The 27,241-nt window shown below is 38.7% G+C and overlaps 2 protein-coding genes across 2 annotated transcripts in view; both read left to right on the top strand.

The window, feature by feature from the left end:
* SYN3 (synapsin III) overlaps window positions 1-27,241 on the top strand; it is a 1,385,441-nt gene that overhangs the window by 936,794 nt on the left and 421,406 nt on the right. The gene's annotated exons all lie outside the window — the stretch shown is intronic.
* Window positions 1-27,241, top strand: part of LARGE1 (LARGE xylosyl- and glucuronyltransferase 1) — a 305,482-nt gene that overhangs the window by 216,227 nt on the left and 62,014 nt on the right. Inside the window, exons 8-10 of the mRNA XM_042466639.1 lie at window positions 6,406-6,518; window positions 9,370-9,495; window positions 20,804-20,959. Coding sequence (XP_042322573.1) covers window positions 6,406-6,518; window positions 9,370-9,495; window positions 20,804-20,959 — 395 coding nt within the window. The remainder of the gene's footprint in view (window positions 1-6,405; window positions 6,519-9,369; window positions 9,496-20,803; window positions 20,960-27,241) is intronic.

Raw genomic sequence — 27,241 nt, 5'->3', positions numbered from 1 at the left:
GCAACAAGGGCAGCATCATCAGCAAAAAGCAGCTCACGGACTAGATAGTTTAGAATATTAGTGCGGGCCCTCAGGAGGCTTAAGTTAAACAGGCTACCATCAGTATGGTAGCGTATATAAATGCCGTCTTCTTATTTGGTATTGGCAGTTTTAAGGAGGGGTATTTAGAATTCTCAGGCTCTGCCTGAGAATTCTAAATACCCCTCCTTAAAACTGCAAATCCCAGAATGCAACAGGAGGCAGCTAGAGCAGTCAAAGTGGAATAGTAGCACTATAAGAGTATAGTGTGATAAACATCGATGACTGCATCTCGGACATCTGATGGCAGTTCGACTTTTTCCCAGCAACTCACAAGGAGCTCGTGGAGTTTAGCATGGAGTACGTGACCTCCATGTTTCCAAGCTTCAGGTGGAATTCTATCAATCCCGGCAGCCTTGCCATTTTTCATCTGCTGTATGGCCTTAACGGTTTCTTCCAAAGTGGGAGCTATGTCCAATTCCTTCTTCATCGGTTGTTGTGTCATATGTTGAATAGCTGAGTCTTGGACTACTTGGTTGGCACTAAAGAGGCTTTGGAAATGTTCAGCCCATCGGTTGAGAATGGAAGCTTTATCTGTGATTATTGTTTGACCATCTGTACCGTATAGGGAGCCTTGGATCTGATATGTAGGTCCAAACACTGCTTTAAGAGCTTCATAAATTCCTCTGGAATCACCCAGATCTGCACAACGTTGTGTCTTTTCTGCTAAGTTGATCCACCACTTGTTCTGAATGTCTCGGAGTTTTTGTTGGAGTTGACTATATGCAAGGCGAAAGGCTGCTTTTTTACATGGCAGGATGGCTGGGCGAGGTGTGCCTGGTGAGCAGTTTTCTTCTTTGCCAACAGCTCCTGGATCTCTTGGTTGTTTTCATCAAACCAGTCTTGATTTTTCTTGAGGGAGAATCCTCAGCATTCTTCCACAGAATGCAGGATGCTGTTTTTTATATGTTGCCAAAGCACTGTAGGAGAAGAGTCTACAGGATGGTCTTCATCCTGTTCTCTAGTACTATTTATATAAATATATACACACATATAAACATCCCTGCCACTCACCATGCAGAGTATGCAAGCACATAAAGCATAAATTAATTCATGATTGATGTTTGTAAGGAGAATATTAAAGTTTGTTGAATAATAGTAAGAACTCAGCAAACATTCAAGAATGTCCAATGTATTGGATTTTATTTTCTTTAAAACATCCAACTAATTTCAGCTTTCAGCAGCAGCTCTAATAATATCCTTTAATCCTTGTAAAAAACAAACAAACTTGTGAGATGTCTCACTATTGAGCATGTGGACTTGAGCCTATAACAACAGGTAAGCTACCTAATGAGGTTTTGGTACAATGGAATTCAAAATACAAATTTTATGACTTGTATCTTAGGTTTCCTACCAACAATGTTAAACAAAACATTTGGCATAGCCATGATAAAATGTTCCCCAGCACTGAGCAGTTGGGATTGAAGCACACAGAATCATTCATCATAACCTACATTTCAGATTGTCTGATCTGGCAATGATGGAAGAAGAAGATGGCACCTTATTAGAAGGCCTTTTGCTTTGGGACTTGCAAATGTTTGTGGCAGAAATGAGAGAAATTGCACAAGTATCCTTACTACAAAAATACTGGCACACAGGGCTTCTCCTTTGGTAATTTGGCATCCGCTTGAAGTCTCTAGTCCCTAGCAGAATGACAATATGGTTTTGTTTTGCTGATTCCAAATCAAATATGGTGCCTACATAACAAAAATGGCTTAAAACTGTTATTGTAGTGATGGTGGTTTTCACTTTCAAGCTGATGGGTTTTAAAAAATAAGATACTCTCTGCATTTGTCTTTATAGTCGACATGTTGAGTTTCATTTTTTATTAATGAAATAAATCCCCTAAAGCCTGGTGCAGTTCCTAACATGTGTTCAGAGAGAAATCCAAGGAGCAGAAAGATTTTTAAAAAGCAGAGTCTCTTTTTATCTATAACTACATTTTCATGTCCCTAAGCTCTATGCCTGAACATGAATTACATGAGACCTCCATGACTCTATAACATTGCTATTTATTTGTTAGATAGCTCTTCCCTGAGTAGCTGTGACCTTGCTAATTCACCTGACCCACTTGTATCTTCCGTTCACCCTGTGTGCTTATTTTTGGAAAACATTTTGCTTTTCTTCTGCCTAGGAAAAAAGGAGAAAGATGCTGCTACCCAGTCCTTGGTAGATGAAAGGATGTACAATTGGGGGCCAGATGTCCAAGGGAAAAAATCCTTTGATTTCTTCCTCCCTCTAGCCTATCTATACCAGCGCAACAGATGAGGACAAATCCCTTTCTCCCTTGCATTCTGCTGTTTGTCATCTTGGATCTACCCTGAATTATACTTAGCATGGCCCTAGGGAAAGGAAGAACCTTGTGAGACAAAATTACCATTCTTACAGAAAATACTGTGGGGCATTCTTGGAAGGAATGCCATCTTGAGCCCTGAATTGTGGAAGTTAAAAGAAAAAAGACTTAAGTTAATCTAATCATCTTTAATGGCTGTATTATACCACTGAGTGGTATGAAATGAATACAATTAATTTTCTCCCTCATCTTATCTTCTTTAGTCTCACTAATACTAGAGAAAATCATGTGATATGTTTCAAAGTAAACATTGCAAATTGATGTGTTGGTTATTGCTGTTGTGTGCCTTCAAGTCATTTTCGACTTATGGCGATCCTATCATGGAGTTTTCTTGGCAAGTTTTGTTCAGACCATATTTTCGGTATGCAATCCCTCAAAGGTCTGATTGTGTTAAAACCACACTTTCTTTGAATTAAGAGTGGAAATCCCTTATACATTCATTCCACAGCATATAAATGAATTCCCATGCCATTGTACAAATTAAAATATAATTCTGAATTTATTTTAGATTATCTCGGATCTTATCTATTAATTTACAGTTTTGCATTTCTAAATGTTGTTTTTGGTGTCCTTCCAGTGTTTGCCTCTTAGTTGCTTCTGTTGATAACCCTTTAATCTCTTTAGTTGTAACACCATAATCTGCCTTCCCGGAAGAATGGGAAAAATAGAATGGATGCCATCCCACACAAGCATATTAAAGAAATATTTGTTATGATTTTTCCTTTTTTCAAATGTAAACATAAAAACTATTTTACATATCTTAAATGGTTTAAATATCTAATAGGGTTAGTTAAAGATGGTCCACTGCATTTCTCCCTTTATTCTTATAACCATAGTCTTTGCCATCTGGAAGTAATCCACCACAGGGAGGGGAACTGCCATTATATCCAATCTGTATCTGTGATGGGAAGATGCCATTTCACAGTAACCTTGAGCTTCAGCCAATCATTTTTCAATGATGCTGTTGGCCATAAATGTGCATGTAACCCCAGGTGACAATAAAGCTCTTTTTCCAAAGCATTTTTTTTTAAAAGAGGGCATATTTTAACAAAATCAGATGTACCAGTTGAAGAAAGGATTGTCGAGAGTTTAATCAGAGCATATTTTGAACAAGGTTTTATTCTCTTTTCTATGCAACAAGAAAGGAAAGGATAAAATAATTGAGGTATTGTTCGATGCTTTAAAACCAGATTTATATTTTGAAATATTGTTGTGGGAACCTTAAAAGCCTGGACTTTCTCTCACTAAGTCCACCAGCTTGACAGAGCAGAGATGACAAAAGGACCCAGTATGCTGAGAATCCAAAAATTTATTTATTTATTTGCAAAGTCCTCAGTGGAAATCAAGTCCCCCCAAAAAACTGAGGCCTAAAACAAAAGAAAATGGCTACCTTTATAGTAGTTCTAGCAAAGAGGTCCCTAACATACATTCTATTGGCTGGTTCAAAGTTTAAACTTACAAAACTTTCTTGTAATCAGAGCAAAGATACATGAATACATTAAAATACACTCAAGGCACATTTGGAATATTCCATCCCCCTTATCACCAATGTGTTACTTCCTCATTCAAGGATGCTGCTCTTAATTGTTTAGGCTTTCAGAGCAGGCCAGGCCCCTTGATGAGCCTTCAAAGGTCATCTTGTCTCTAAACATTCCTACTGCAAATCCCTTTCAGTATTCCCTCTCTTCACAAGACCTCAACTCAAAAATCTTACTTCTATGTATACACAGTGCAACCACTTTCTACAAATCTATTATGGGGATATTAATCATTAAAATCCATCCATCTCATTATGTCTTTCAAATATGCCACAGTTTGCCCCAAAACTTATTTGTTGTTGTTCTGCTGCAGTAGCTTGGAGTTTTCAGCATTCTCTTTCTTACTCTGTCTGTATACACACACAGAGAGATAATTATTGTCAAGTTCAAAATCTAAATTTTCTCTTAACATAGAAATACTTTTTGCCCAGAGAGCAGAAACTCTGTACCACATTAAATGGCATTAGACCCATAGGGTTGGGTCAGTGGAAGTCAACTATAGTGTAATCAGTCTGGAGGTATCATAGTGCAATACATTGTTTCCAACTCTATTACTTCCTTGTGTAATTCAGTGTAAGAAGGTTCATGCAATGTGTGTTCCTCTAAAGGCAATTTGTTTTCATTCTAAGTGGAAGCCTTTCCTTTTAATGATTGCTTTATCCTGGCAGTAGCAGTGGCATTGATGATGCTCTTTAATTTTGGTTCAGAACTTGGGAAAGTTACTTTTTGGAGTACAACTCAAAAATCCCTGGTGAGTTGGGTGTTCTGGGACTTGTACTTCAAGAAGTAATTTCTCCAAATTGTAGTTTTTCTCCAAACATATTTTCCCCTAATGCAAGTGCTGACCACCAACTCCTTTGTATTGCTTCTTGGTTATTTTCATGATGCGTTCACTTTCTAACTTTCACATTATTGATATTCTCTCCCCCCCCATCTCTTTTGTGATACACTAATGAGAATGTTAAGTGAGAAAAGTTCTATCAGTGATTCCTCTAGGCAGTTCTGCCTGCATGATAGGCTGCAATTTATCAAGATTGTTTTTGTTCAGCAAGTTGCAGGCAGTTATCAATCCCCAAAAAGAGGTTGTTATCTGTGTCCTCTGGTATTTGTTTTTGAGTAAACTCTATGAGACCATCTTAGAGGTTTCACTGAAAACAGAGACAATGTTTATACTACATCATCTTCATCTACTACGATTTGAAGTTCTGTTTTTCAGCTAGTACATTATGGCTAGTGGAGGTAATTTATCTATTAAGTACCATAGATGTTTTGATTCATCCCTCTGTGTGCTTAATCTTAGGGAAAATATGGTTTCTCTCAAAAGTCTCAAGAGGAAAGGGCTTCTCCATGACAGTTTGCTGTCTGAGGCATAGGACAAGATGGCCTTTCCATCTGACCACAATAGTGGTCCTTTCTATCTGTGCATATACAGAAATAGCCAGATGAACAGTTAAATATTACTTTGATACTATTGATGAATCAACATCTTCCATCGCACCTGAGAATAGCAGACTAGCTTAGTGGGCACATGGCAGGCCATAAGGCACACAGTGACCAGTTGTTGCTTCTATCCTTTTGGGTGGTGAACCTATTTTGAGTTTTAGTCTGAACAAGGCACTGATCACTATAAAAAACAATAATGCTAGGAAAGGTGGAAGGTAGAAGAAAGAGAGGAAGACCGCAAACCAGATGGATAGGCTCAATCAGAGGGGTTATGGGCAAGGGTTTGCAGGATCTGGGCAAGGCAGTGGAAGATAGGAATTGTTGGAGATGTCTCATCCACAGGGTTGCCATGAGTGACTCAAGGGCAGCTAACAACAACAAAATAAAGAAGTTGGCCTTGGTGCTGAAACAACAACTAATGTTGTTGGGACCATACTCTGTGAATTGTTAAAGCATCTTCCCATGCCTGATGACTCTCAATCCCTCTCATATATGCACAGCAGTGAGTTTTTTTCTCAAAAAAGCAAAACAAATACCCATGTAATAGCAGATCACTTGTTCAACTTAACAAGTAATTTGTCCCAAAAGATGCATATTTATCAAGGAGTAAATCTAGTTTATAATAATTCTTTGTTCATGTTTTCAGCATGAAAACTGGCCTTGGAGGCAGAGAAGAACCAGCAGTATCTGCTGGGCTTGATCCACTTCCCCACTTCCATTCCATTCCCTTCTCCATTTTAGGTTTTAAGCCTCAGGGCAGGGGACTGCCAAATTAACAATCTGTAAATCACTCTGAGAGCCTTTTGGGCTGAAGGTCAGGGTCTAAATACTCTAAATAAATAAACAAATAAAATGTTGGGCTGCTTAAAATTTTGGGATGGGGTAGGAGGAGTTCTTGTTTGAAGCCAAGCCATTCTGCACTGAAGCCTGAAGGTCCTTGCTCTACCCCTTTTCACTGCAGCATGCTTTCTTTGCATTCCTTGTTGATTTCAGGTGTCATTCTGCTACTTCTGGATAAATTGCGCAAAATGAAATGGGAGCAGATGTGGAGGCTCACAGCTGAAAGAGAGCTAATGAGCATGCTCTCCACTTCATTGGCTGACCAGGTGAGTGTGTAGTTCCAATGTAATGACAGAAAGATTGATTTTGAGAGTAAATAGGTGAAGAGAATAACAAGAGATTTAGCCATGTGACTTCAATGAACAAACATATTGTACATTTTTGTCATAGGACTTTTTTTTTCCTTGTCCCCCACCTTTATATTTCTTCTGAAGAGACATTTCTCTTTGAAACAAAAGACTTCAGGCTAGCCCAGAAATACCATTTCCTTCTCAACTGGTTTTGTCAGTCGCATTTCAGGAAAGAGTCATTATGATTTCATCTGACTCCAGCTATTGCAATCACCTCGCTCTCCTTCATAGCCTGCTGTACAATCTGAACACCTCTCAGGCATTAAGGATATTATCCTCGCTGCACAGCTGGGAGTTAGAGCAGACTCATTACGCCCATTTTGCAGGAGGGATGCAAAGATGTGGAGCAATTAATGTCCTGATTCGAAACCCATCAAAGTTCATTTTGAAACTCCTGCCAAGTTTGGCTGCAATTCCAAATCCATTTCTTTTAGAACAGTATGTTGAAGGCTACAGAGACTACTCTGGTGTTCATATGGTTTCATGAGTATAGACTTAGATTGGTTTGGGATATAAAAAAGATTATATTGAAGTCAGAACTTCCCAATACAATTTTTTCTGTGTTCCATTTTTTTTCCCCCTTTTGATGAAAAGTATTAGATCTGAATTACAGTCAGGAACCTTTTAATGCTACATTGGAGCTGAAACATGTGCTTTCTCTGAACATGTAGAATTTCTTGGGCCCTAAAGAAAAAGACTGGCATATTTATGTGTTTTCTTAGAATTAGTAACAGTCACTAAAATCCTGTTCACATTTGTTGAGTATTCCCAACCAAGAAACCTTGGGGATTTGAGGAAAATATACATTCCTGATTATTGGACAATGATGGTTTCTAAACAAATGTGTTGTGCTTTTTCATGTGTGAGCACATGCAAAATGTTCTTAGTGAATTTGCCAGCCCACGTGAGCAAACTGCAACAAGTAGATTATGTCCTTTGCAGTGCTTCACTCACTTTCATTTTCTTACATTGGGATTACATTGGGACAAATCTAATATCTTTTTTGATACCAGCTTGAACAAATATAGGATGGGTGACACCTGGATGAATGAGACTACATGTGAAAGGGATCTGAGAGTCCAAGTAGACCACAAATTGAATATGAGTCAACAGTGTGATGCGGCAGCTAAAAAGGCCAATGCGATTTTAGGCTGCAGCAATAGAAGTATAGTGTCTAGATCAAGGGAAGTAATAGTGCCACTCTATTCTGCTCTGGTCAGGCCCCATCGGGAATATTGTGTCCAGTTCTGGGCACCACAATTTAAAAAGGATGTGGAAAAACTGGAGTATGTCCAAAGGAGAGCGACTAAAATGGTGAAGGGTCTGGAAACCATGCCCTATGAGGAACGACTTAGGAAGAAGAGAAGGTTAAGAGGTGACATGATAGCCCTGTTTAAATACTTGAAGGGATGTCATATTGAGGAGGGAGCTAGCTTGTTTTCTGCTGCTCCAGGGACTAGGACCCGGAGCAATGGTTGCAAGCTACAGGAAAAGAGATTCCACTTCAATAGTCAGGAACTTCCTAACAGTAAGGGCTGTTTGACAGTAGAACAAACTCCCTCGGAGTGTAGTGGAATCTCCTTCCTTGGAGGTCTTTAAGCAGAGGCTGGATGGCCATCTGTCGGGGATGCTTTCATTTAGATTTCCTGCATGTCAGGGGATTGGACTGTAAGGCCCTTGTGGTCTCTTCCAACTCTATGATTCTATGATTATTTTTGAACAGGAATGGTATATGCATGATCACATCTGAAGAATAGGTAGGCACTTTTTTCACTGCACACATAGTGTTGGGAAGCTGTAACCAGTCACATATTTATTTTGCATGAACCCTATATTTCTGCCAGTTTCAGCACCCAGGGCAACTTACAACACAGGTTAAAAGAAAATAAAACAATGAGTTCTGAAATTAGATATAAATTTAAAAGGAATTAAATAAACTACCATATTAAAATTAAACACTGAATTAAACAGTTCCATAATAATTGTTATGGAAAGCATAACAAGAAAAAGGAAAATAGTATAATGTCTTCTTTTAAAAAATACACTTCTACAATTATTTTCATATAAATGCCAATATATACATTATCTGTGTTTTCTTATGCATACTGATATCCATGTTAAGGAGAAAACTATTGTTTGGATATGTGAAGCTTATCTTAAGGTCATGTACATCATCCTGGGATCATCGGTGGTAAAGGTACAGTACAGAAATATGGAAAATAAAGAAATTAATTAAGTTCTTATAGCAATAGTACTGTATGTATATTTCTATACTGCTTATCAGTGAACTCAGCACTCTCTAAATGCTTTACAGTCTGTAAGATAATTGCCCCCAACAAGCTGGGTACTCATTTCCCCAACCTATGAAAGGATGGAAGGCTGAATAAAACTTGGAGCCCCTGTCATTGAACTCACAACCTTGTGGCTGCAGTACTGGCATTTAACCACTGTGCCACCTAGGCTCCGTATAGGTAAACCAATTTTATCAACAACACCCCTATATTGTTTTATATTCAGAGCCTTTTTTTGAAAATGCTACTATCAAGTGCAAGTTGTTAAAATTAATAACAAAGTTCAAGCCTAAAGGTGGTTAAACAGGGTGACAACACTTTTATCCAAAGTCAGGCTGTTATCTTCAGGTTGTGGATGGCATAAAATTTTTGTGGCTCACTATTTCTTGTTGTACCTATAAAGGGCTAAAGATAGTCCAGAAAATATGATGACTTTTCTACAAAAGCAAACAATTATGTTATCTCTTGCCCACCAGGATATCTTCAATGCAGTCATCAAACAGAACCCATTTCTTGTGTACCAGCTTCCTTGTTTCTGGAATGTGCAGCTGTCAGATCATACCCGCTCTGAACAGTGCTATCGAGATGTGTCTGATCTAAAGGTAATGTTAGACTAAGAGGTTAATGAATGACTAGGCTTGTATGTGGTTGAGAATGAAATAGGAATTTATACAAATTGACTTATAGGAAGCAATATTAAACAATTTTATGAATTATTGTTTTTGTGTGAGGAAGAAAGAAGAGAAAGTACATATTTCTGTTTGTGTACTTGGGGACCTATAAAAATATTAGTCATCCTAGAATCAAACACACTGAAGACAGATGCCACAGTGCTCATGCTGTCTTTTCATTTATCCACATGTTCATGGAATAAATCATCAGGAATGCCTCTTACACAAACTGGAAAAAAGAAAATGTCCTTTTAAAAGTATTGCCACCATATGATACTTTCATTTGTGGAGGTTATTGCGAATAATAAATAATAAAATTGCCAACACTTAGCAGTTAACACATTTATAATTTTACTCTTGACATTTCAACGTGAAATTCCATGCATGTTTACTCAGAACAAAGTCCCATTGTGTTCAGTAGAACATACCCCTAGGTATGTATATATAGGTTACAGCCACACTCTGGCAGCACATGGGAGATTTACCAGAACCGTCTTGATCCTTTTATCACCTTCAGGCTATCCTGTTAGAGGCTATTGTATTTCTGCCTTCTGGGATTGGTTATAGAGGTTTAAATACATTTAGCAGCAATAATATATTTGAATCAAATACATTTAGCAGCGACAGTTGCTTTATGTGATATCATTAACTTGCGCTCAAACAGGTTTTCAGGCATTTTAACAACTAGCGACAAGTTGATGCATGCACTTGGACTCTCCATATACAAAAAATGTTTGGTAATAAAATTCATTACAAACAGTGTTGCTTGTGAAAAACTTTTTAAAAATTCTCTAACTAGCTCTCTAAATACAGACATCTGTGTAGGATATTATCACATGACTGCTGGAATGATACTGCTCTCCAGAATAATCACACTTTTATATCTGTCTTGTAAAAAATATTCTATCACTAAAACTGGTTGCATAAATAGTGTATATGTGTGGCCTTTGGATTGGAAATGTGTGGTTTATGTATTTAGTGCAGGCTGGATTTTTAAAATAAAAGGAAAACTTGAAAATTAGACATATACAATGACATTTAAAATAAATGGTGTGATACAGTGTATTTGGCACATTCTGTATTTCATAAAGAATAATACTGGAATGAAGAATAAGTTTGCAGAAGCCTCCAGGGGGTAGAAAAGAAAAAGATGAATTGTACATGTTGATGTTAGACGATTAAGAAGAATGGTGTGGGAAGAAGGAAACACAGAAGGAGATTTTAAATTCCAAACTAAGCTGGACCAGACCTTAGCATTCCTCAAATGAAATAAAACCACATTATTCCTGTCAAATGGAAAAGACACCAATTTAACTCCATCTGTTCTCAAAATCACTGGGATTTAGGGATTTGTCATCATTACAGTGGATCAACTCTGTTTCAAACTTAGGGTGTCCTCGTATATAGCTTCTGTTCAGCTATGTACATAGTTCTCTTCTGCTGTGTTGGCAAACCTGGGTTGTGGACCAACATCTTAACTATGTAGTGGTTATGAACAGGGCTCTCTTATTATTTCCTCTGTGTGTGTGTGTGTGTGTGTGTGTGTGTGTGAACAATAGTGACCATAGGAATAAATAGCTCAAAATCACAGCCACTTTTTTTCCAGAAGGATTTGTGAAAGTGTATTCTAAAAACATCAGATATCTTTAGAAGCTAAGCAGGGTCAGGCTATATTTCAGAGGAGTGAAGTGACAAAACCAAGTCTGAGTTTTTCTTGCCAAAAAAAAAAAAAAAAGCCCTATGAAATTAATGGTGTCACCATAAGTTGACAGGTGACTTGAAGGCACATAAGACACATAATAAATGTATGCATTAAACAGAATCTTCACAGGAGTAAAGACAAACAACCACCCAAAGGGAAGGTATTTTTACCTTACATCAAAGGAATCACAAACAGTATAGGGAAACTGATGAGAAAACAGAACCTCCAAATAATCTCCAGACCGACCAAGAAAATGAAGCAAATGCTGCATTCAGCAAAGGACAGGAGAGACCCTCTCACTGCTGCAGAAGTTTATCACATACCATGCAGCTGTGGGCAGGTTTACATAGAGACCACTAAAGGCAGCATCCAATCATGAATTTAAGAACCTAAGAGACACTGCAGACTGAGCCAGGCAGAAAAATCAGTAGTAGTAAACCACCCAGGGCATAGAATGCTATTTGAAAACCCTGAAATTCTGGACCATGCCAACATCTACCAGGTCAGTATGCACAGGAAAGCCATTGAAATCCACAGACACCTGGACAACTTCAACAGGAAAGAAACACTGAAAGTAAACAAAATTTGGCTACCAGTCCTGAAAAACAACAAAATCAAGACTCAACACATGCAAATAAACACCATCCAGGATCAAGGGTTTCCTAAAGACAGCGAATTGCTAATTAACAATTCCATTTGACAGACATGCTGGTCTGTCTTCCCACTCCCATGTCTGCAGCTTTACCTGGTATAATCTCAGTCATGTTAGCAGGGACTTATGGGAGATGTGCTTCAAAATATCTGGAGCGCACCAGGTTGATTAACCTTGCTGTATGGTATCTGTCGTCGTAGAAGCATTCAATGTGCACGTATGTACATGCAGCCAGCTCTGAAGATCTTAAGCATAAAATTCCTTAACTTTAAGTCTGATATGGGGAAGTAAGCATATTTGTTTTGAAACAGGCACTCCTGTATCTGAGACTGGATCGTTGTCATTTATCAACTAATCTGGATTCTGTCTGGGGTCACCTTTATAAACATCTAGTCACCTGAGTATTTAAACCAGACAGGCTGAGTTAACATCAACATTCCACTCAAGCATTCTTAAGTATTGGAATCTGAGGATATTTACCTGGGAAATAAGTAGGCGTTTTTACTCTTTTAGGCTATTTATTATATGTAGATACAGTATATACATGCACAAGCATGTACTTTCCCCTTTAGAGACAAACATAGACAAACCTGAGAGCTTAAGCTTTATTACTTTACTTTGTATGTAAAGTATTATATATTCATAACATAATATTAAAAAAATTTAAAATAAAAATTTTATTTATATTTTCCCACCTCTCCCAGGTGGATTGAGGCGGGATTACAACCCAGTATATATCTACAATAAAAAGTACAACAGTGAGATATATAGCATTTAACAGTTAAAACAATTAAAAAAAATACAATCAAAGCGACAGTGAGATAGAGTGTTCTAATCCTAAACAGAAGAATGGACCAGTATTTCTTAAAGTAGATTGGGTAGGTAGGCTCGCCGGAAGATATCCGTCTTAACTGCCTTCTTAAAAGCCTCCTAGGAGGGGATAAGACAGATCTCTTCTTGGAGGCTGTTCTACAATTTAGGAACCACTGCTGTGTAAGCTCTTTGAGAAGTTGAGACTAGTCTAGTTGAGTGTAATTCCAGCAGCTTTTTCCCAGATATCCTGAGAGTGCAGGGTGGATTATGTAGGGAGTGGCATTCCCGTAAGTAACTTGGGCCCAGGCCATGTAGGGCTTTATAGGTAATAACCAACACCTTGTATTACACCAGGAAGCTAATCGGTAACCAATGAAGGTCTATGCCTGTCAAGATGTTTACTTTCATTTTCACTTTCACTTTAGTTTTATCTTTCTGTGTCTCTTTTACAGGCTTTGTAATAGTTAACTCATGTGGGAACAGGAATCTTCCAAAGTATTTACTTTAGCCATTTATCCTTCATCATCATCATCATCATCAGGTTCTTCCATACTTTTCAGGAGCGGGATACAGACCTCCCAAAAAGGGCGGTCTCCCGCTGCTCTGGTTTGCTGCATGAGGGAGCTGCAGTGGACAAACCAAGCGGCTCCCTCACGCAGCAAAAAGAGCCCACAAAAAATGGGTTCTTTCTGCGTCACAAAGGTGCTGAGACATGTGGACACTAGGCGTCTGTCACGTCAAAATGGCGGTGCCCGTATGTACAGGGCGCCACCATTTTGACACCCTCATCACGTGTGAGGGGCGAGAGGCATTTGAAAGCGCCGTCCCTTGCACGTCATGACGGCACCCCATAGGGCCCATCTAGCCAGTGCCATAGTCTCCGTTAAGACATTATACAGACTTTTTTAAAACAAACTTTTTAAATGTAAAGAATTCTATCTATTGTGTCAGGCTGTCTGAGACGGTCATTTTCCTCATTGGATACACACTTGACAGGCAGTCAAGCTAGTGTATGTAGTCCTCTCTTGGCTACAATTGTGCACACATTTTCTTATCTTATTTACATTACAGTAGCCTGGCATTTCTCCCAGAATAGAGCAGAAGACCATTTCATAATGATTCTGAATGAGAACAACCACACACACTTACAGATTTAACTGCTCGTGCTAGTTCTTATGCTATATATCCTACACTGTATACATTATACTAGGTTATGTTCTGTACTTTAAAGTTATATGCCCACTTCACATAGTTGGCAGCTGAAAAATGTGACAGGCTGATAACACAAGTCTCTTCACAGTTTGGAAAATATGTCTTCTCAGGCTTCCTGATGATTAGAAAGTTTGCAAATGAGTTACAAACATGCTTACAAACTAGTGTAGATCTCCATGCTCAAAAGAGGAAGCTGGTGTAGGAATATTTTGGAGGCAGGATTTCTGTGCTTGCCCTTACTGCCATCAATTATTTAATCCTCATGTGAATAAAGGCTAAGTATAGAGCAAAGGTAGGCATAGAGAGGGATGGGTATCATGATGCTCCAGATGATGAAATGAACACAGTCCAGAAAAGGTGAAAGATAGTGGCAATGCCACTCCCAACACCATTACAAGTGGAAGTGTTTGCATGATCCTCATCTCTGGCATTGGGTATATGTGTGAAGGTTTTTATGGATGTCAAAAGAAATGACTGAAACACTGTATAGAGGCCAGCACTTAGAAAAAAAATATTGTTTCATACTATACTCCCCAAATCCCCCATCAGCATTGACATGCTGGCTGAGATATTCTGGAAGCTGTAGAAACTATGTTCAGATTAGGTTCTTTACTTTACAAGCAATAAATGTGTTTTTCTCTGTGTGAAGAATTTTCAGTTAATAGCACTTTTACAAAGACCACACAGCAACTGAAATCCTATACAGCACCCTAATGAATTGTGATTTCCCCAACAATGAATTGTGACTTCACTGAATGAGTCAAGCAGGAAAATTTGCTGGTTGTCAAGGATACAACATAGATATTTTGGACATTGAAAAGCATGGGAGAAGACATATTTTTGTTTTGAGTGGGGGCAAGTATTTATAGTTCAATAGAAAATCATTCAGTATTAGATTTTTTTTAAAAATGCACAAAAAGAAATTGCACCCCAAATACATCATCTGGCTTTTACAATCACTTTGAACTTAATCTATGTTGAATCAACAGATGCTTGGATAGTGATCCTAATCAAATCTTTTCTTATGAAAAATGAACTAGCTGGATATGAGTCACCCTATCAACCTCAACCATGTTTTTCAAACAGGAACAGCCCCATGAAGCTTGTCTGCTAATATTTGCATTATTTCAACGCCTTAACCCAAAAGAGTCATATTAAATTCACCTCAAACATTTTTCACCTGCTGTGCCTCTTACAAGTCCAATTGAAACTCTAGACTGAGATAACTCATTTTGGTGGTGTCCTGAAAGCCCTAAAGCCTAATGAAAGAATTGTAGCAATTTTTCAGGTCATGAATCCATTTTGAACTTTATCCTGCTACTGCCAGGCATCTGATACATATACTTATATTTCTGTGTTTGCATTCTTGTATGCAAACCTTTATTCCCAGAAAATGAGTTTGGCTAACTATTGTTGCCTTCATTGCAGATAAATTATCATGTGTGGGCATTGTCTGGGGAACCATATCCTCATGCAAAGGCCTCAGCACAGAGGCCTTTGGATCTTCTTCCCATGCTTTTATCCTAAGAGTCCAATGAAGCTCTGCTACTCAAAGTGGTGTTCTGTGGAGTAGTACCAATCATCCCTGTGTTATCTGCTGGTGATTTCTGGCACACTGTTGGGGAAGAGAACAATAGTTCCTCCACATCAGATAGTTTACAAAACACTGCTACGAAAAACCAAACTAAATATTTGGTTGATACACATAAGGTAGCTACACACCTTCCTTTTCCTTATTAAAAGATACAGAAATGAACTGTTAATGATTGTCCTTAAAGTCAGTATACAGTCATTGTAGCTTCTCCTTCATCCAGTCTCATTTGACTTTGGAATGCCTGTACACTGGAAATATAGTGTAGGTCTTCCCCACCTGATCTCCATACTCCTTTGCATTGTGGTGGCAATCAAAAGGGAGAGACTTGGCAATCATACCCATTCATGCAAGTGTGGGTTTTATTCCCATACACAGACTCTTGATTGGGGATTGTGTCACAGGACATGCCTTCTAGGCAGTGGCAAGTTTGTATGAATGGGATCTTTCAGTAGGAAGAAGCAAGACTTGAAGAATCCCTAAAGACTGAGCACACCTTCAAGTCACAGCTCAGTGAAAGCAGCATTCCTATCTAGCAATCCCATGTCATTCTGGAAATATATGAAAGAATTGCATAGGCAAAACCACTGACATTGTGCCTTCCCATGTGAATAATGTCTACATGAATTATAGAAGTATGTAAAATTATATATAGTGTGGAGAAAATGGGAAGGAATATTTTTTTAATCTCTCTCTCCTAATAATAGATCTTCAGGTATTCCAATCAAGCTGAATGCTCAGAAAGCTAGGACAGATAAAACGTTGTGATAGAAATACTTTTCCACACAGCTCATAATTAAAATATAGTATTTTTCTATAACCAGATCATTTACTTTTATCGTGTTCAAATTGAACACAACAATAAATTAATCTGCAGCAGTTCTTTTAATTCAGTTTTTGTCTTCTTGCATCCTGCAAATCTACTAGTGATTAAGATATATACTGTATTTCTGGAAACTACTATTCTTTGTGTGTATTTTGATATATTGAATGACATGGCTTTGGGTTCCTTCTGTAGTACATTTTTATTGCTCATTTGTTTCCTCCTGTCCTTGAAACATGTTGACATCTGCCCAATGCTTTGCCAAAAGCAGAAGGGGAATCTGAGAGCTAATCAATTCCATTCAATTTTTATTCAGCTCATTCCAGGTTCCCTTGTCATCTATTCCTATATAGATATCAGTTTTGGTCAAATCATGAACATCAGGTTCTTTTGTACATGCAAGAACCTTTCTGTTTGTAGCTGATGAATAGATGAATGCTTTGGGCTAGACCAGCTATTGTACTCCTTGAAATCTGAAAGATGCTATCCTATCATTACAGTTGGCCCTCTGTATCCATGGATTCTTCATCCACAGATTCAACCATCCATGGCTTGAAAATACTCCAAAAAGATATAAATTCCAAAAAGCAAACCTTGATTTTGCCATTTTATATAAGAGATTTTACTGCGACATTGCATTTAATGGAACCTGAGCATTCACAGATTTTACTATCTATGATGGGTCTTGGAAGCAAACCCCAATGGATACCTAGGGCCCACTGTGCATTTTTTCTGAAAAAACAGCTAGAATACAACATCCCCTCAGCATATCATGAATATTCATATGTGAAAGTGTTCTACACAAGAACATAATAACCACATCCAGAGTAGCAATATTGTACACAACACATGTCAGTGACTAGATACTGTTGGGTTTCATATGATGCACAATCACAATGCACGATGCATGATGTGCAATTACAGCATGCAATGCACAATGTGCTCTTCCAATGCACCAGAGGATCAGGGTCGACTCAGCCTGGCATCCTTCAGAGGTTGATAAAATGAGTACCCAGCTTGTTGGGGGCAATTAGCTTACAGTTGTAAACCACTTAGAGACTGCCTAGTGCCGTATGAAGCGGTATATAAATTAAACTGCTATTGTTATTGCAAAGACAAGGCACAAAGGAACATGCTATCTGCATGACTCCATCTTCACTGTTATCAGCAGAACATGTTCATTGCTCAGTGATGACACACACATGCATATGTCCCTAACTGGATACCAGACAATAAGCATCTCATGCTTTTAGAGATCGTATTTATCATCAAGGATGCAGAAATACAGTACATATGGCTTGAAGCCCTGAATCACAGCCATCTTCTGTAGCTGCCTATAAAATCCCAGGTCTGCTCTGCAGATCCAAACAGAGGGGAATGGATGTATACAGTTGAAAATTGCATCATGCAGATGTTCATTCTATTAATATCAATATTCTATGCATCACTGATTTCTGGTTTTAATGCAAGCTTGATAGATCCAGAAAAAAAGTATATTAGAATGCTGAATAAATAGTAGTGTAGCTATTTGTCCTACTTTAGAGAAGATTCCTCTATTTGAAGAGTTATCAACATTAATCCTCTATTTGAACCCATCCTTTAGTTAAACATCAGTCCAGTGTAAACATGTTTTAAAGATAAACTGTAACAAGTTTATCTCTTGAATCAGTAGCAGTTAGAAAACAGGCAGAGCAGTCACACAGGTCACTTGGTCATAGTCTTCCTCACTATGACGTAGAATTAAATTAATAATTAAGTTATAGTTATTATATCTATACAAGTGAATTAGAACATATAAGTTTTATTTTGATATCTGTTCCCATTTGATAATGCTTTTCTTTTTTTGACAATGCCTAAGAGGCCAACCTAAGTATGAATTCTTTTCCTGGAATAAAACTAGTAAGTACCAGTAAAAGGAAATTGCTCATTAAAAAGATTGGTTTCAGAAATTTGGTTCATAATTAGCAAGTAGGAAATGCTCCAATTCAGAAGTCCAGACTGACAATTTGTGGCTGATAGGTAAGATGTATAAAGGACATTTCAAAAGAAAATTATTGTGAACTTTACAGGAGTGTAACCCAAAATGATAGCAATTTACTTACTTTCTACCTTCTCCTTTGTGCTCAACTGTTAAAATAGTGCATTATTTTTAGTTGATCAATAATTCCCATCTTCTGCCATTTAGGCAAAATCACTTACATCCCTCTAAAACTGTTTAGCTGGAACTTTAGTGTCCTTTGCTTCATCACTTTTATTAACTTATTTTTCAGCCTTCTACCCTGTGAAGGCAACTTCATTTCAGTCATGCTTTAACACTCTGTGTTTTAGGTTTTATGCAAGTGGGTAAAAATGAAGGTCAGTCTACTTGTGCACAATTGAATCTCATTGAAGGCTTCAAATGCTGCGCAGACTAGATGCAAACAATATTTTAAAACATGAACGTTACTTTGCACAACACAGAGACATGGTATTTCAGAAAGATAAAAGTAGATATTTCACATAAAAAAACCAAAAATATCAAGTTTATAAAACTTGATTTTTTTAGCTACAATTTTGTTCTGCTTTTTGAGGTAACCATTTATCTCAAGGCTGGTTCTAAGCAGTTTGACAAACTTCATTGATTTTAGAATTCATTTATTTTTAACTGTGTTTTTTGTTTATATAGTTCATTTTATTCCTCAACAGTTGAGTTTATTCTCAGTACATAAATGGTCTCAAAAAAGTTGAAGCGAGTTTGATATCACTGGCTAAAGATGATGTTTTCATATTTGTATTAAGGGTGTCAGAGAAAAGTGTATAAAGCTGTAACACAGCACAGCAGCCTCTGCTTATTCAGCACTTGGCAATCAGGAGGGCAGAAAATATTTGCTGCTTAGAGTGCCCTCGACTCTATATAAATTCTTTAATGGGGATACAAAGCCAACAAATATCAGGTGCTGTAGGCTTTATTTCAGATGAAGGAACTGGCAACACCACCCCTGCAGATTCCTGCCTAAGAAAACCCCATGAAGTCGACAGGCAACTTGAAGGCACCTCACACACACACAAAGAATGAGCCTCCAGAAATCCAGTTTGGAAAAGTTCCCAACAAAATCCCTTTTCTCTTCCTCCCCTGGAACATGCAAGTCTGGACTTCTTTGACAGTTGTAGAAATTAATGCTTGAAACAAAGAACCATTTTTATGCCTAAAATGTAATCACCATTAAATAAATGTGTCCCAATCTGTCACTATGCAATCCTCAGTGCTTTTTTCTTGGGGCCTTTAATTCTCACACTATTATCATCTCCCTTTATATTGTTAAAGAGTGTTGGCTTGTGGATATAGGTAGTGCAGTGACTGAGAATGACAACTGAAGTAACAACTTCAGTTGAGAATGACAACTTTCTTTGAAGATGCCAGCCACAGATGCTGGCGAAACGTCAGCAAGAAACTCTGCTAGAACATGGCCACATAGCCTGAAAAACTATGAAGTAACAACCTTTTACAACAGTCATGGTAAATCTCTGGTCCTTCAGATGTTTTTGACTTCAGCTTTAAATCCCCAGCCAACATGGCAAAGGGTTTGTGGTGTAAAGAATATTAGCAAATTTGCAGATCCCCAACAAGAAAGGGTGTTTCAGCTTATCAAGACACCTCAATGAAAAAAAATTATCAACTTTCATAATATTTTTCACATTTTTAGACATGTTTGGAGAAAATATATTTACATTAAAAACAAATGCTTTAATGCACAAAGCAGGAGGTTTATTATGATAACCAAAGTAAGACTTCTAGTTTGTTTCTCTTCATCACATTGGAATCATAAACCAGGTTGGTTTTTCGCTTATGACTTTGGTTTGTTCATTTTAGATGTCACACCAAATAAACTACAGTCAGTCTGCCATATTGAATTTTATTATTCACAGTATATCTATATAAAGAGAGTGAGAATGCAAACCTTGAGTTTGCCATTTTATATACCATTTTACTATTCCACTGTATTTAATGAGCATATGTGGATTTTGGTATGCACAAGGAGTCCTGGAACCAAAACTGCAGTGGATACCAAGGGTCCACTTGTACAGACAGAGTGAAACCAACCAGAAGCAGTAAATTCTGAAGGATTGAAGGTTATCAAGACATCCAGGCATAGCCAGCATATATTCTGTTGTTGATTTATGAATTCATCTTACAGGTTACAATTTCTCAAAGATTGAGGCTTGCATCCTGATTTGATAGAAAAGGTGTTCTTTTTTATTATTAGTGTTCCCTGCTTTTGTGTAAAAAGAATAATTGAGGAAGACCTTAAATGATACCTTCACATTCAAATCCTCCTTGTGAGCACTGAGAGAGAAGGATGGGAAATTATTGCTATAACAACAGAAGCAACAACAACATGGGTGCAAATCAGGCTGGACTTGGATTGTTATGTATAGTCTCATATTTCTTCTTTCTTTCTCTACTAGGTGATCCATTGGAACTCACCAAAAAAGTTGAGGGTTAAGAACAAACACGTTGAGTTTTTCCGCAATCTCTACCTGACATTCTTAGAGTATGATGGAAACTTGCTGAGGCGGGAACTCTTTGGTTGCCCCAGTGAGGCTGATGTCAACAGTGAAAATGTAAGTTGGAAGCATGGAGTTTAAAGTTGGGTGTGCTTTTGTTTTCCACAGATTTGTGCAATGTGGTGGAAAGAGCCTTCTGCTGAGGTGAAAGATCCCTGATTCCATACTCCAAATAATCCAGTTTGAGACCATTTTAACTGTCCTGGCTCAGTGCTAGGGAATTCTGTGAACTATAGTTTTGTGAGACATTTAGCCTTCTCTATCAGAGAGCTCTGGTGCCAAAATAAGCTACAATTCTCTAGTACTGAGCCAGGGCAATTAAAAGTCTCAAACTGGATTATTTCTGTAGTGTGTTTTGTACCTTAATCCAACAAACAATGAATGCTGCAGATCTCCCAACTTGCACTACAGAAGCAGCTATTGGTACACACATGACTGAGTGGCTGCCTGCTTACCTTGTTCTGGAATCTCACTCACTCCTTCTTTAGAAGGAGAGTGACTCCATGCTTGGAATGCCATTAGAGAAGGGAAGAAGGGCAGATTATGGGCTAAAGTTTTTGCTGTCCTAAGAAATGGAGAGGGGGCAGTGGGGTTTCCTATTCTTCCTCAAAGCTTCCAGCCACCTTGAAGCTGCTTCATCTGCTGCTGCCACTCTCCCATACCGAGAAAGTATAATTAAATTAATAATACCACACTCAATTAAATGATTAATTTTAATGAATGCAACTAATGCTAATTTAATTTATAATGATAATATAGCAAATGTAATGACTTGATTGAATAATAATTAATACTATTTTATTAAGCAATAAATAATATCATTTTAAAATAATGTAAAGAAGAGTAAAGTGCAGCCCACACTAACTTACCCATCCTGAATAGGGGCTTCTGGCTCTTCCAGAGTTGCCCACTCCATTTTAAGATGCCAGGTGTTACAAACAAATGCACATTGTTTAGGGGAGTCAGCGAGGTTTACTTTGGACAGATTGGAGCTTAATTATTCAGCAGGAAAGAACAAACATGCCCCTCCAGATGTTGCCAAAATATGGATGGTAATTCTCGATTTTCCCCATCCTGATGGGTATTGGGGGGGGGATCTGTCTATTTTTCTTCCTATGTGGAAATTCCCACTCCCCAGTTGATAGAAAGCTGTTCAGCTTTCTCTAGAAACTGTGCAGATTTCACTGAAAAATGATCAGCTTTTCCAGCAGACGTGTACTGGGTACTATTTTCCTGCAGCTAAGTCTCCCTTCTCCCCACCCCAACCCCAAGGTTGTGCAGAAACCATCATCTGTGAAAAGACATTACAGCTGTAACATAGCTGGTGGCTGTTAGGAAGGAGGTAAGCTGCCAGAAAGTTGCTAGCTTTCACTTGAGACCTGCAGCATTTGCCAGAAATTTTGTGAAAGATTATGGGGCGGAGAGAGTTGTAGAGGGAGTTGCTTGGGTGGGGGGTGTTGTAGATGTCTGGCAGCTGATGATCAAGTTATTGTTTTCTTCCCCAACTTCCTCCACACCACAGTCCTAACAAGAGGCTGTGAAAAAAGCTGTTTGAGCTGTTAGAGTAATAATAATAATAATAATAATAATAATAATAATAATAATAATAATAATAATATTTATTTCTATTTCCTGCTTCTCCCTATGGATTGAGGTGGGATTAAAGCAGTCAGTATATTACATCAGTAAAAACATAACAATTACAAAGCATAAAGTCTACATACTATCCATATAATACAATTTACAATTTATCCACTCTCCATAAGAACATACCATACTAGCAGAGGTGAGATGTTTTACAGTAGATTTGTTGGGTAGGAGATCTATCTTCAGCACTTTCTTGAAAGCATCGAGACGGATCTCCTCCAGCAGTTCATTCCACAATTTGGAGGCCATGGCAGAAAATCCTCTGTAGGAAGTAGTCACCAGCCTGGTTTTTACGTAGTCTAGCGACTTCCTCCTAAATGTTCTGAGAGTGCAAGGCAGATTGTGTAGGGAGAGGCGTTCCTTCAAGTAACTCGGGCCCAAGCCATTTAGGGCTTTAAAGGTAATAACCAACACTTTGTATTGGCCCCAGAAGCTAATCGGCAGCCAGTGTAAGGATTTTAATATAGGTGTTATATGGTCAAACCTTGATGATCCAGTGAACAATCTAGCTGCCGTGTAGCTGGGGAAAGGAACATAAAAAGTCTTTTCACACCCTATAGTCGGGAATTCTGAAAAACTGGTGATTAAGGGGAGGGAGGTTAAAGGAAAAACAGGAACTAGATCATCAACTGCCAGAAATCTACAGTTGCCATCTGCAAATTGAGCAATCCATAGACAGCAAGCCTGCATTAAGGTGACACCGGTGGTGGAGGAAGAGGCAGAGGAGAAAGAGAGGAGAGGAGAAGCAGAGGAGTAAGCAGAAGCAGAAACAGCAGCCCCCTGCCACCAACTACTAGCAGCCACTGGTGAGAGCAGGGAGTGTCCTGGACAGCGGCCAGCACAGATCCAAACAAATGCTGATAAGGGTGGCTCAGCAAGAAAGGAGCTGGGAAACTGTTAGTCTGAGAGAAGCACACCAGAAACAAAGCCAAGGTCAGGATACCAGAGTTCACGGAAGTCAATTCGGTCCAAGGTCAGGGCAGCCAGAAAGTAACAAGAGCCCAGTTCGTTCCAAAGTCGAAGGTCCAAGGCAACAAGGGTTCAAGGAAACAAGAAGTCAGTGCTGACAGCAATCACCAAGAAGGATACTGCAATAATTGCTGGCAAAGGGTCAGCGTTCTGCAGCTGTTTAAATGCAAGACACCCTCCCTTGTGCCAGCTGTGGTTTATCAACACCTTGCTTCTCGGCAAGCCTCCTGGATCGACGCACACAAACACTCTCAGTTCTCCGTTGCCTAAAGGAAGGAACCTCTAGGCTTGGTTCTTCCCCAGAGTCACCACTAGGCTGCTGAGCCTCAGGAGGGATCACCACAGAGCTAGGACCTGGCTGATCTTCAACCTCTGGGGCTGGGAGATCAGGGCTGGGGTCTGGCAGGGCAGGATTAGGACCTGGTATAGCCTCCATCTCCTCTTGCACTTGAGGAACCACATCCTCCTCCTCATCCTCTGAGTTCTGTAATGTCTTTGGCTGGCCATGAAAGGGAGGGAGGAAGGACAAGGGTTGGTGGAAGAGGAGGAAGAAGAAGAGAAAGAGGTCTGCTGCCCACCCAGTAGCCACAGTTGAGGCCCGGGAAGGAGGATGCATCAGTGCCGGTGAAATCCCATTGTCTCCAAGAGTGGTGCAGCTGCATGGTTGCACCACTATTAGGAACAATGGAACTTGAGTATCCATGGATTTTGATATATATGTGGATACCAAAAGCAGACAGTACATCTTCCATAGAAATCCTGACTAGAGGCTTTGAAAATATGTTTCAGCTGTCAAACCAGCAGAGGGGGCTGGGGAAAGAAACTGAAACCTCTTTCCACAACCTCTAATCAGGATTTCTATGAAAGACTGTTGAGGGGGAAGGAGGATAAAGCTTTAGATGTTTAGCAGCTGACAATCTAGTTTCTGTTTTTCTTGTAATTTCCCTCCTTCCAAGCCCCAGTTCTGACAAGATGTTGTGGGGGAAAAAATGTTTCAGCTGTCAAAGCAGCTGTGGGGAGAAAAGGCTGAGAACTCTTTTCACAGTCTCTAGGCTTGACATTACGGGGTTTGTTCTTTAGAGGAATATATGATTTATCTGTTCTCACAATCCAAAGGTATTAAAGATGATTGGTTGGATGGTTAGCGTGTTACAAATACATCAGTAACAAACAGCAAATCACTTTTCTTTGGAGTTGTTTTTTCTCCCATAGGAAGAGTATTTGCCTTTTTGTTGATTTTTTTATATTATTGGATTTGTTATATGGCCTATACTATATTATATGTTATATACTATATTATATGTTATATGGCCTATAATGTGTGTGTGTGTAGAGAGAGAGAGAGAGTAGGGAGATGCAGTTGCTCAAGTGGTTAAGATGCTGACTCTATTGACTGCAAGATCGACAGGTTGGAAGTTCAAAGCCCAAGTGCCACATGATGGGGTGAGCTCCCATCACTAGTCCTAGCTTCTGCCAGCCTAGCAGTTTGAAAGCAAGCAAATGCAAGTACTGTATATACTTGTCTATAAGTCTAAAAAATTATGCCCAAAAATTGACCCCAAAACCCCAGGTTGACTTATTTACAGGTCACTATGGAAATGTGATAGCAGCTCTTTCAGATTTCCCCATGATGTGCAGAAAAGAGTTTAGCAACAAAGAACTAAGCAGAAAGAGTCCTGGGTGACTGATTGATATTGCTGTTTGTTAAAGAGTCCCCCTCTTGCCCACACATCTGACTGAAATGAAAGCTGAAACAATGAAGAAAAGGTTCAATGAGAGTCTCTCTTGCCATATGCACATATACACACACTGAAGCAGCCTCCATGTTTTACTCTCAACCTATCCACAGGTCATGGCAAAATCCATAATTTTCCCAAAACCTTACCAACCTCGAACTTTACATGAGAATCAAATTTACAGTTGAGTATTTACGGTAGATAAATAGGTACAACTACTGTGGAAAGGTAAACAGTGTTCTGTGCATCAGCTGATTACATGACACAGTAGTCTCTGACAAGTCTCTGACAATGCGGGCTTCAGCTTAGTAACGGAGAGAGCACTGACCCATAGTCATTGACACCCTGTCCACAGGCAATACCTTTACCAACACACACACACACGCTCCCTCAACACATTACTACACACAAAAATTTGTTATCAAAGTGTCTAATTTTAAATGCAAAACAAGTGTCTCCTTCAGTACCCTGATCTGAGTCAGATAAAGAACAGACATCACTGTCTTGTTATAGGCACTTCCCCTTCTATTCCATTAGTTGCGATATATGATCCATACATTTTTCTTCTGATTTCAATTACCCCTTGTTTCACACTTTGCTCTGAATGATCAGAGGAATGGAGGATAACACAGTTCCACGGCACCTAGGATCTTTTCATATGATAAATACATTCTTTACAATAGAGTAAATAGAGGTTTATTTGTAATATGAATTATGTTGCTATTAAACAAGTACTAAGATATAAGTGAATATTTTTAAAAATTCCAGGAAATCATTTGGAATGGACATCTTAAATAAAATCTGAATATGTGGAGAGAAAACATGGAAGAATATCAAAAACATCTTACCAAACAACTAAGGCCTGGACATTATGCAGCTCAGAGGAATATCTTCTCTCTTCACTGCCACCTATCACAATACTAAAAGAGGCTGCCAAATTACAAGTGTTCATCTTATGTTTAGTAAGTGTTTTCAGACACGATAAATATATAATTGGCATGCCAAAAATTACATTTTGATATTTAAAAAATGATGAGCAAAACTAGTGGTTTGTTGGTTATTTGTAAGAAGCCAAATAGTTTGCCCAAGAACCACCATGGTTGAAAGATCATGGCGGTGTCCCTTTTTGTATGCCTAGTACCCAGGGCCAAGGCTATGAGCATTTCAGACAAATTCTCTCCTCTTGAGTTACAGATATTCTCTATATAGAAATATGGGAGTGAAGAGGGCCATGGCCTCAAGGTGAAAGGCAAGAACAGAACACGAGGAAAGGAAAGAGGCTTCTTATCCTTGTGCCAAGCAAATACCTATTACCTTCTCAGTGAGAGGGCATTTAGATGCCACCAAAAGCCGTTCCAACGCCATCTTCTTGTATATTTTCTAACCTATGCTGCTCCTTTCCATATAAACTGCTGCTGCGTTTGCTGTTAAAATGTTCTTTATCCCTAGCCTGATAATTTTGTAGATGTGCGCTGAAGACAAAGGGAAGGACAATTGTATCCTTTAGCAAACAGAAGTACATATTTTTTTCAAGTAGCAAATTATAAGTTTGGATGTGGGAGTTAAATAGTTAACCAGCTGTCAGGAGAGATAGCTACTGGGAAGGATCATGCTAGTTCCCCCAAATTATCTGCTTGGAATTCCCCGTATTTTGCTGCCAGAAGGGGGAAATATATTTGCCATTTGGACAGAATAGTCCCACACCAAGGAAGACAGTAAAACAGGATTTAAATAGCTCTGTCCCTGATCATTGGAGTGGCGGGTTGAGTAGCACGTTCATTGTTTACAAGATCAATGGGTTGTGCTTGTCACTGCATCTGGCTGTGTCAAAATTCACCCTCAAGGGGTTGTTTAGTATGTAAGCTATTACAATTTAGCAACTTGGTGTTATAGAGGTATTGCATTATAAATCTAATTTTGTAATTAAGAGAGCTTGTTTGGAATGCAAATATCTTGTTAAATACCTAATGGAGTTCAATAGGTTTAT

The sequence above is a fragment of the Sceloporus undulatus genome, chromosome 5 (genome assembly GCF_019175285.1).
Source record: "Sceloporus undulatus isolate JIND9_A2432 ecotype Alabama chromosome 5, SceUnd_v1.1, whole genome shotgun sequence".
Taxonomy (NCBI): domain Eukaryota; kingdom Metazoa; phylum Chordata; class Lepidosauria; order Squamata; family Phrynosomatidae; genus Sceloporus; species Sceloporus undulatus.
Note: the sequence above shows the minus strand (reverse complement) of the source record. Positions and strands in the feature narration are given on the sequence as shown.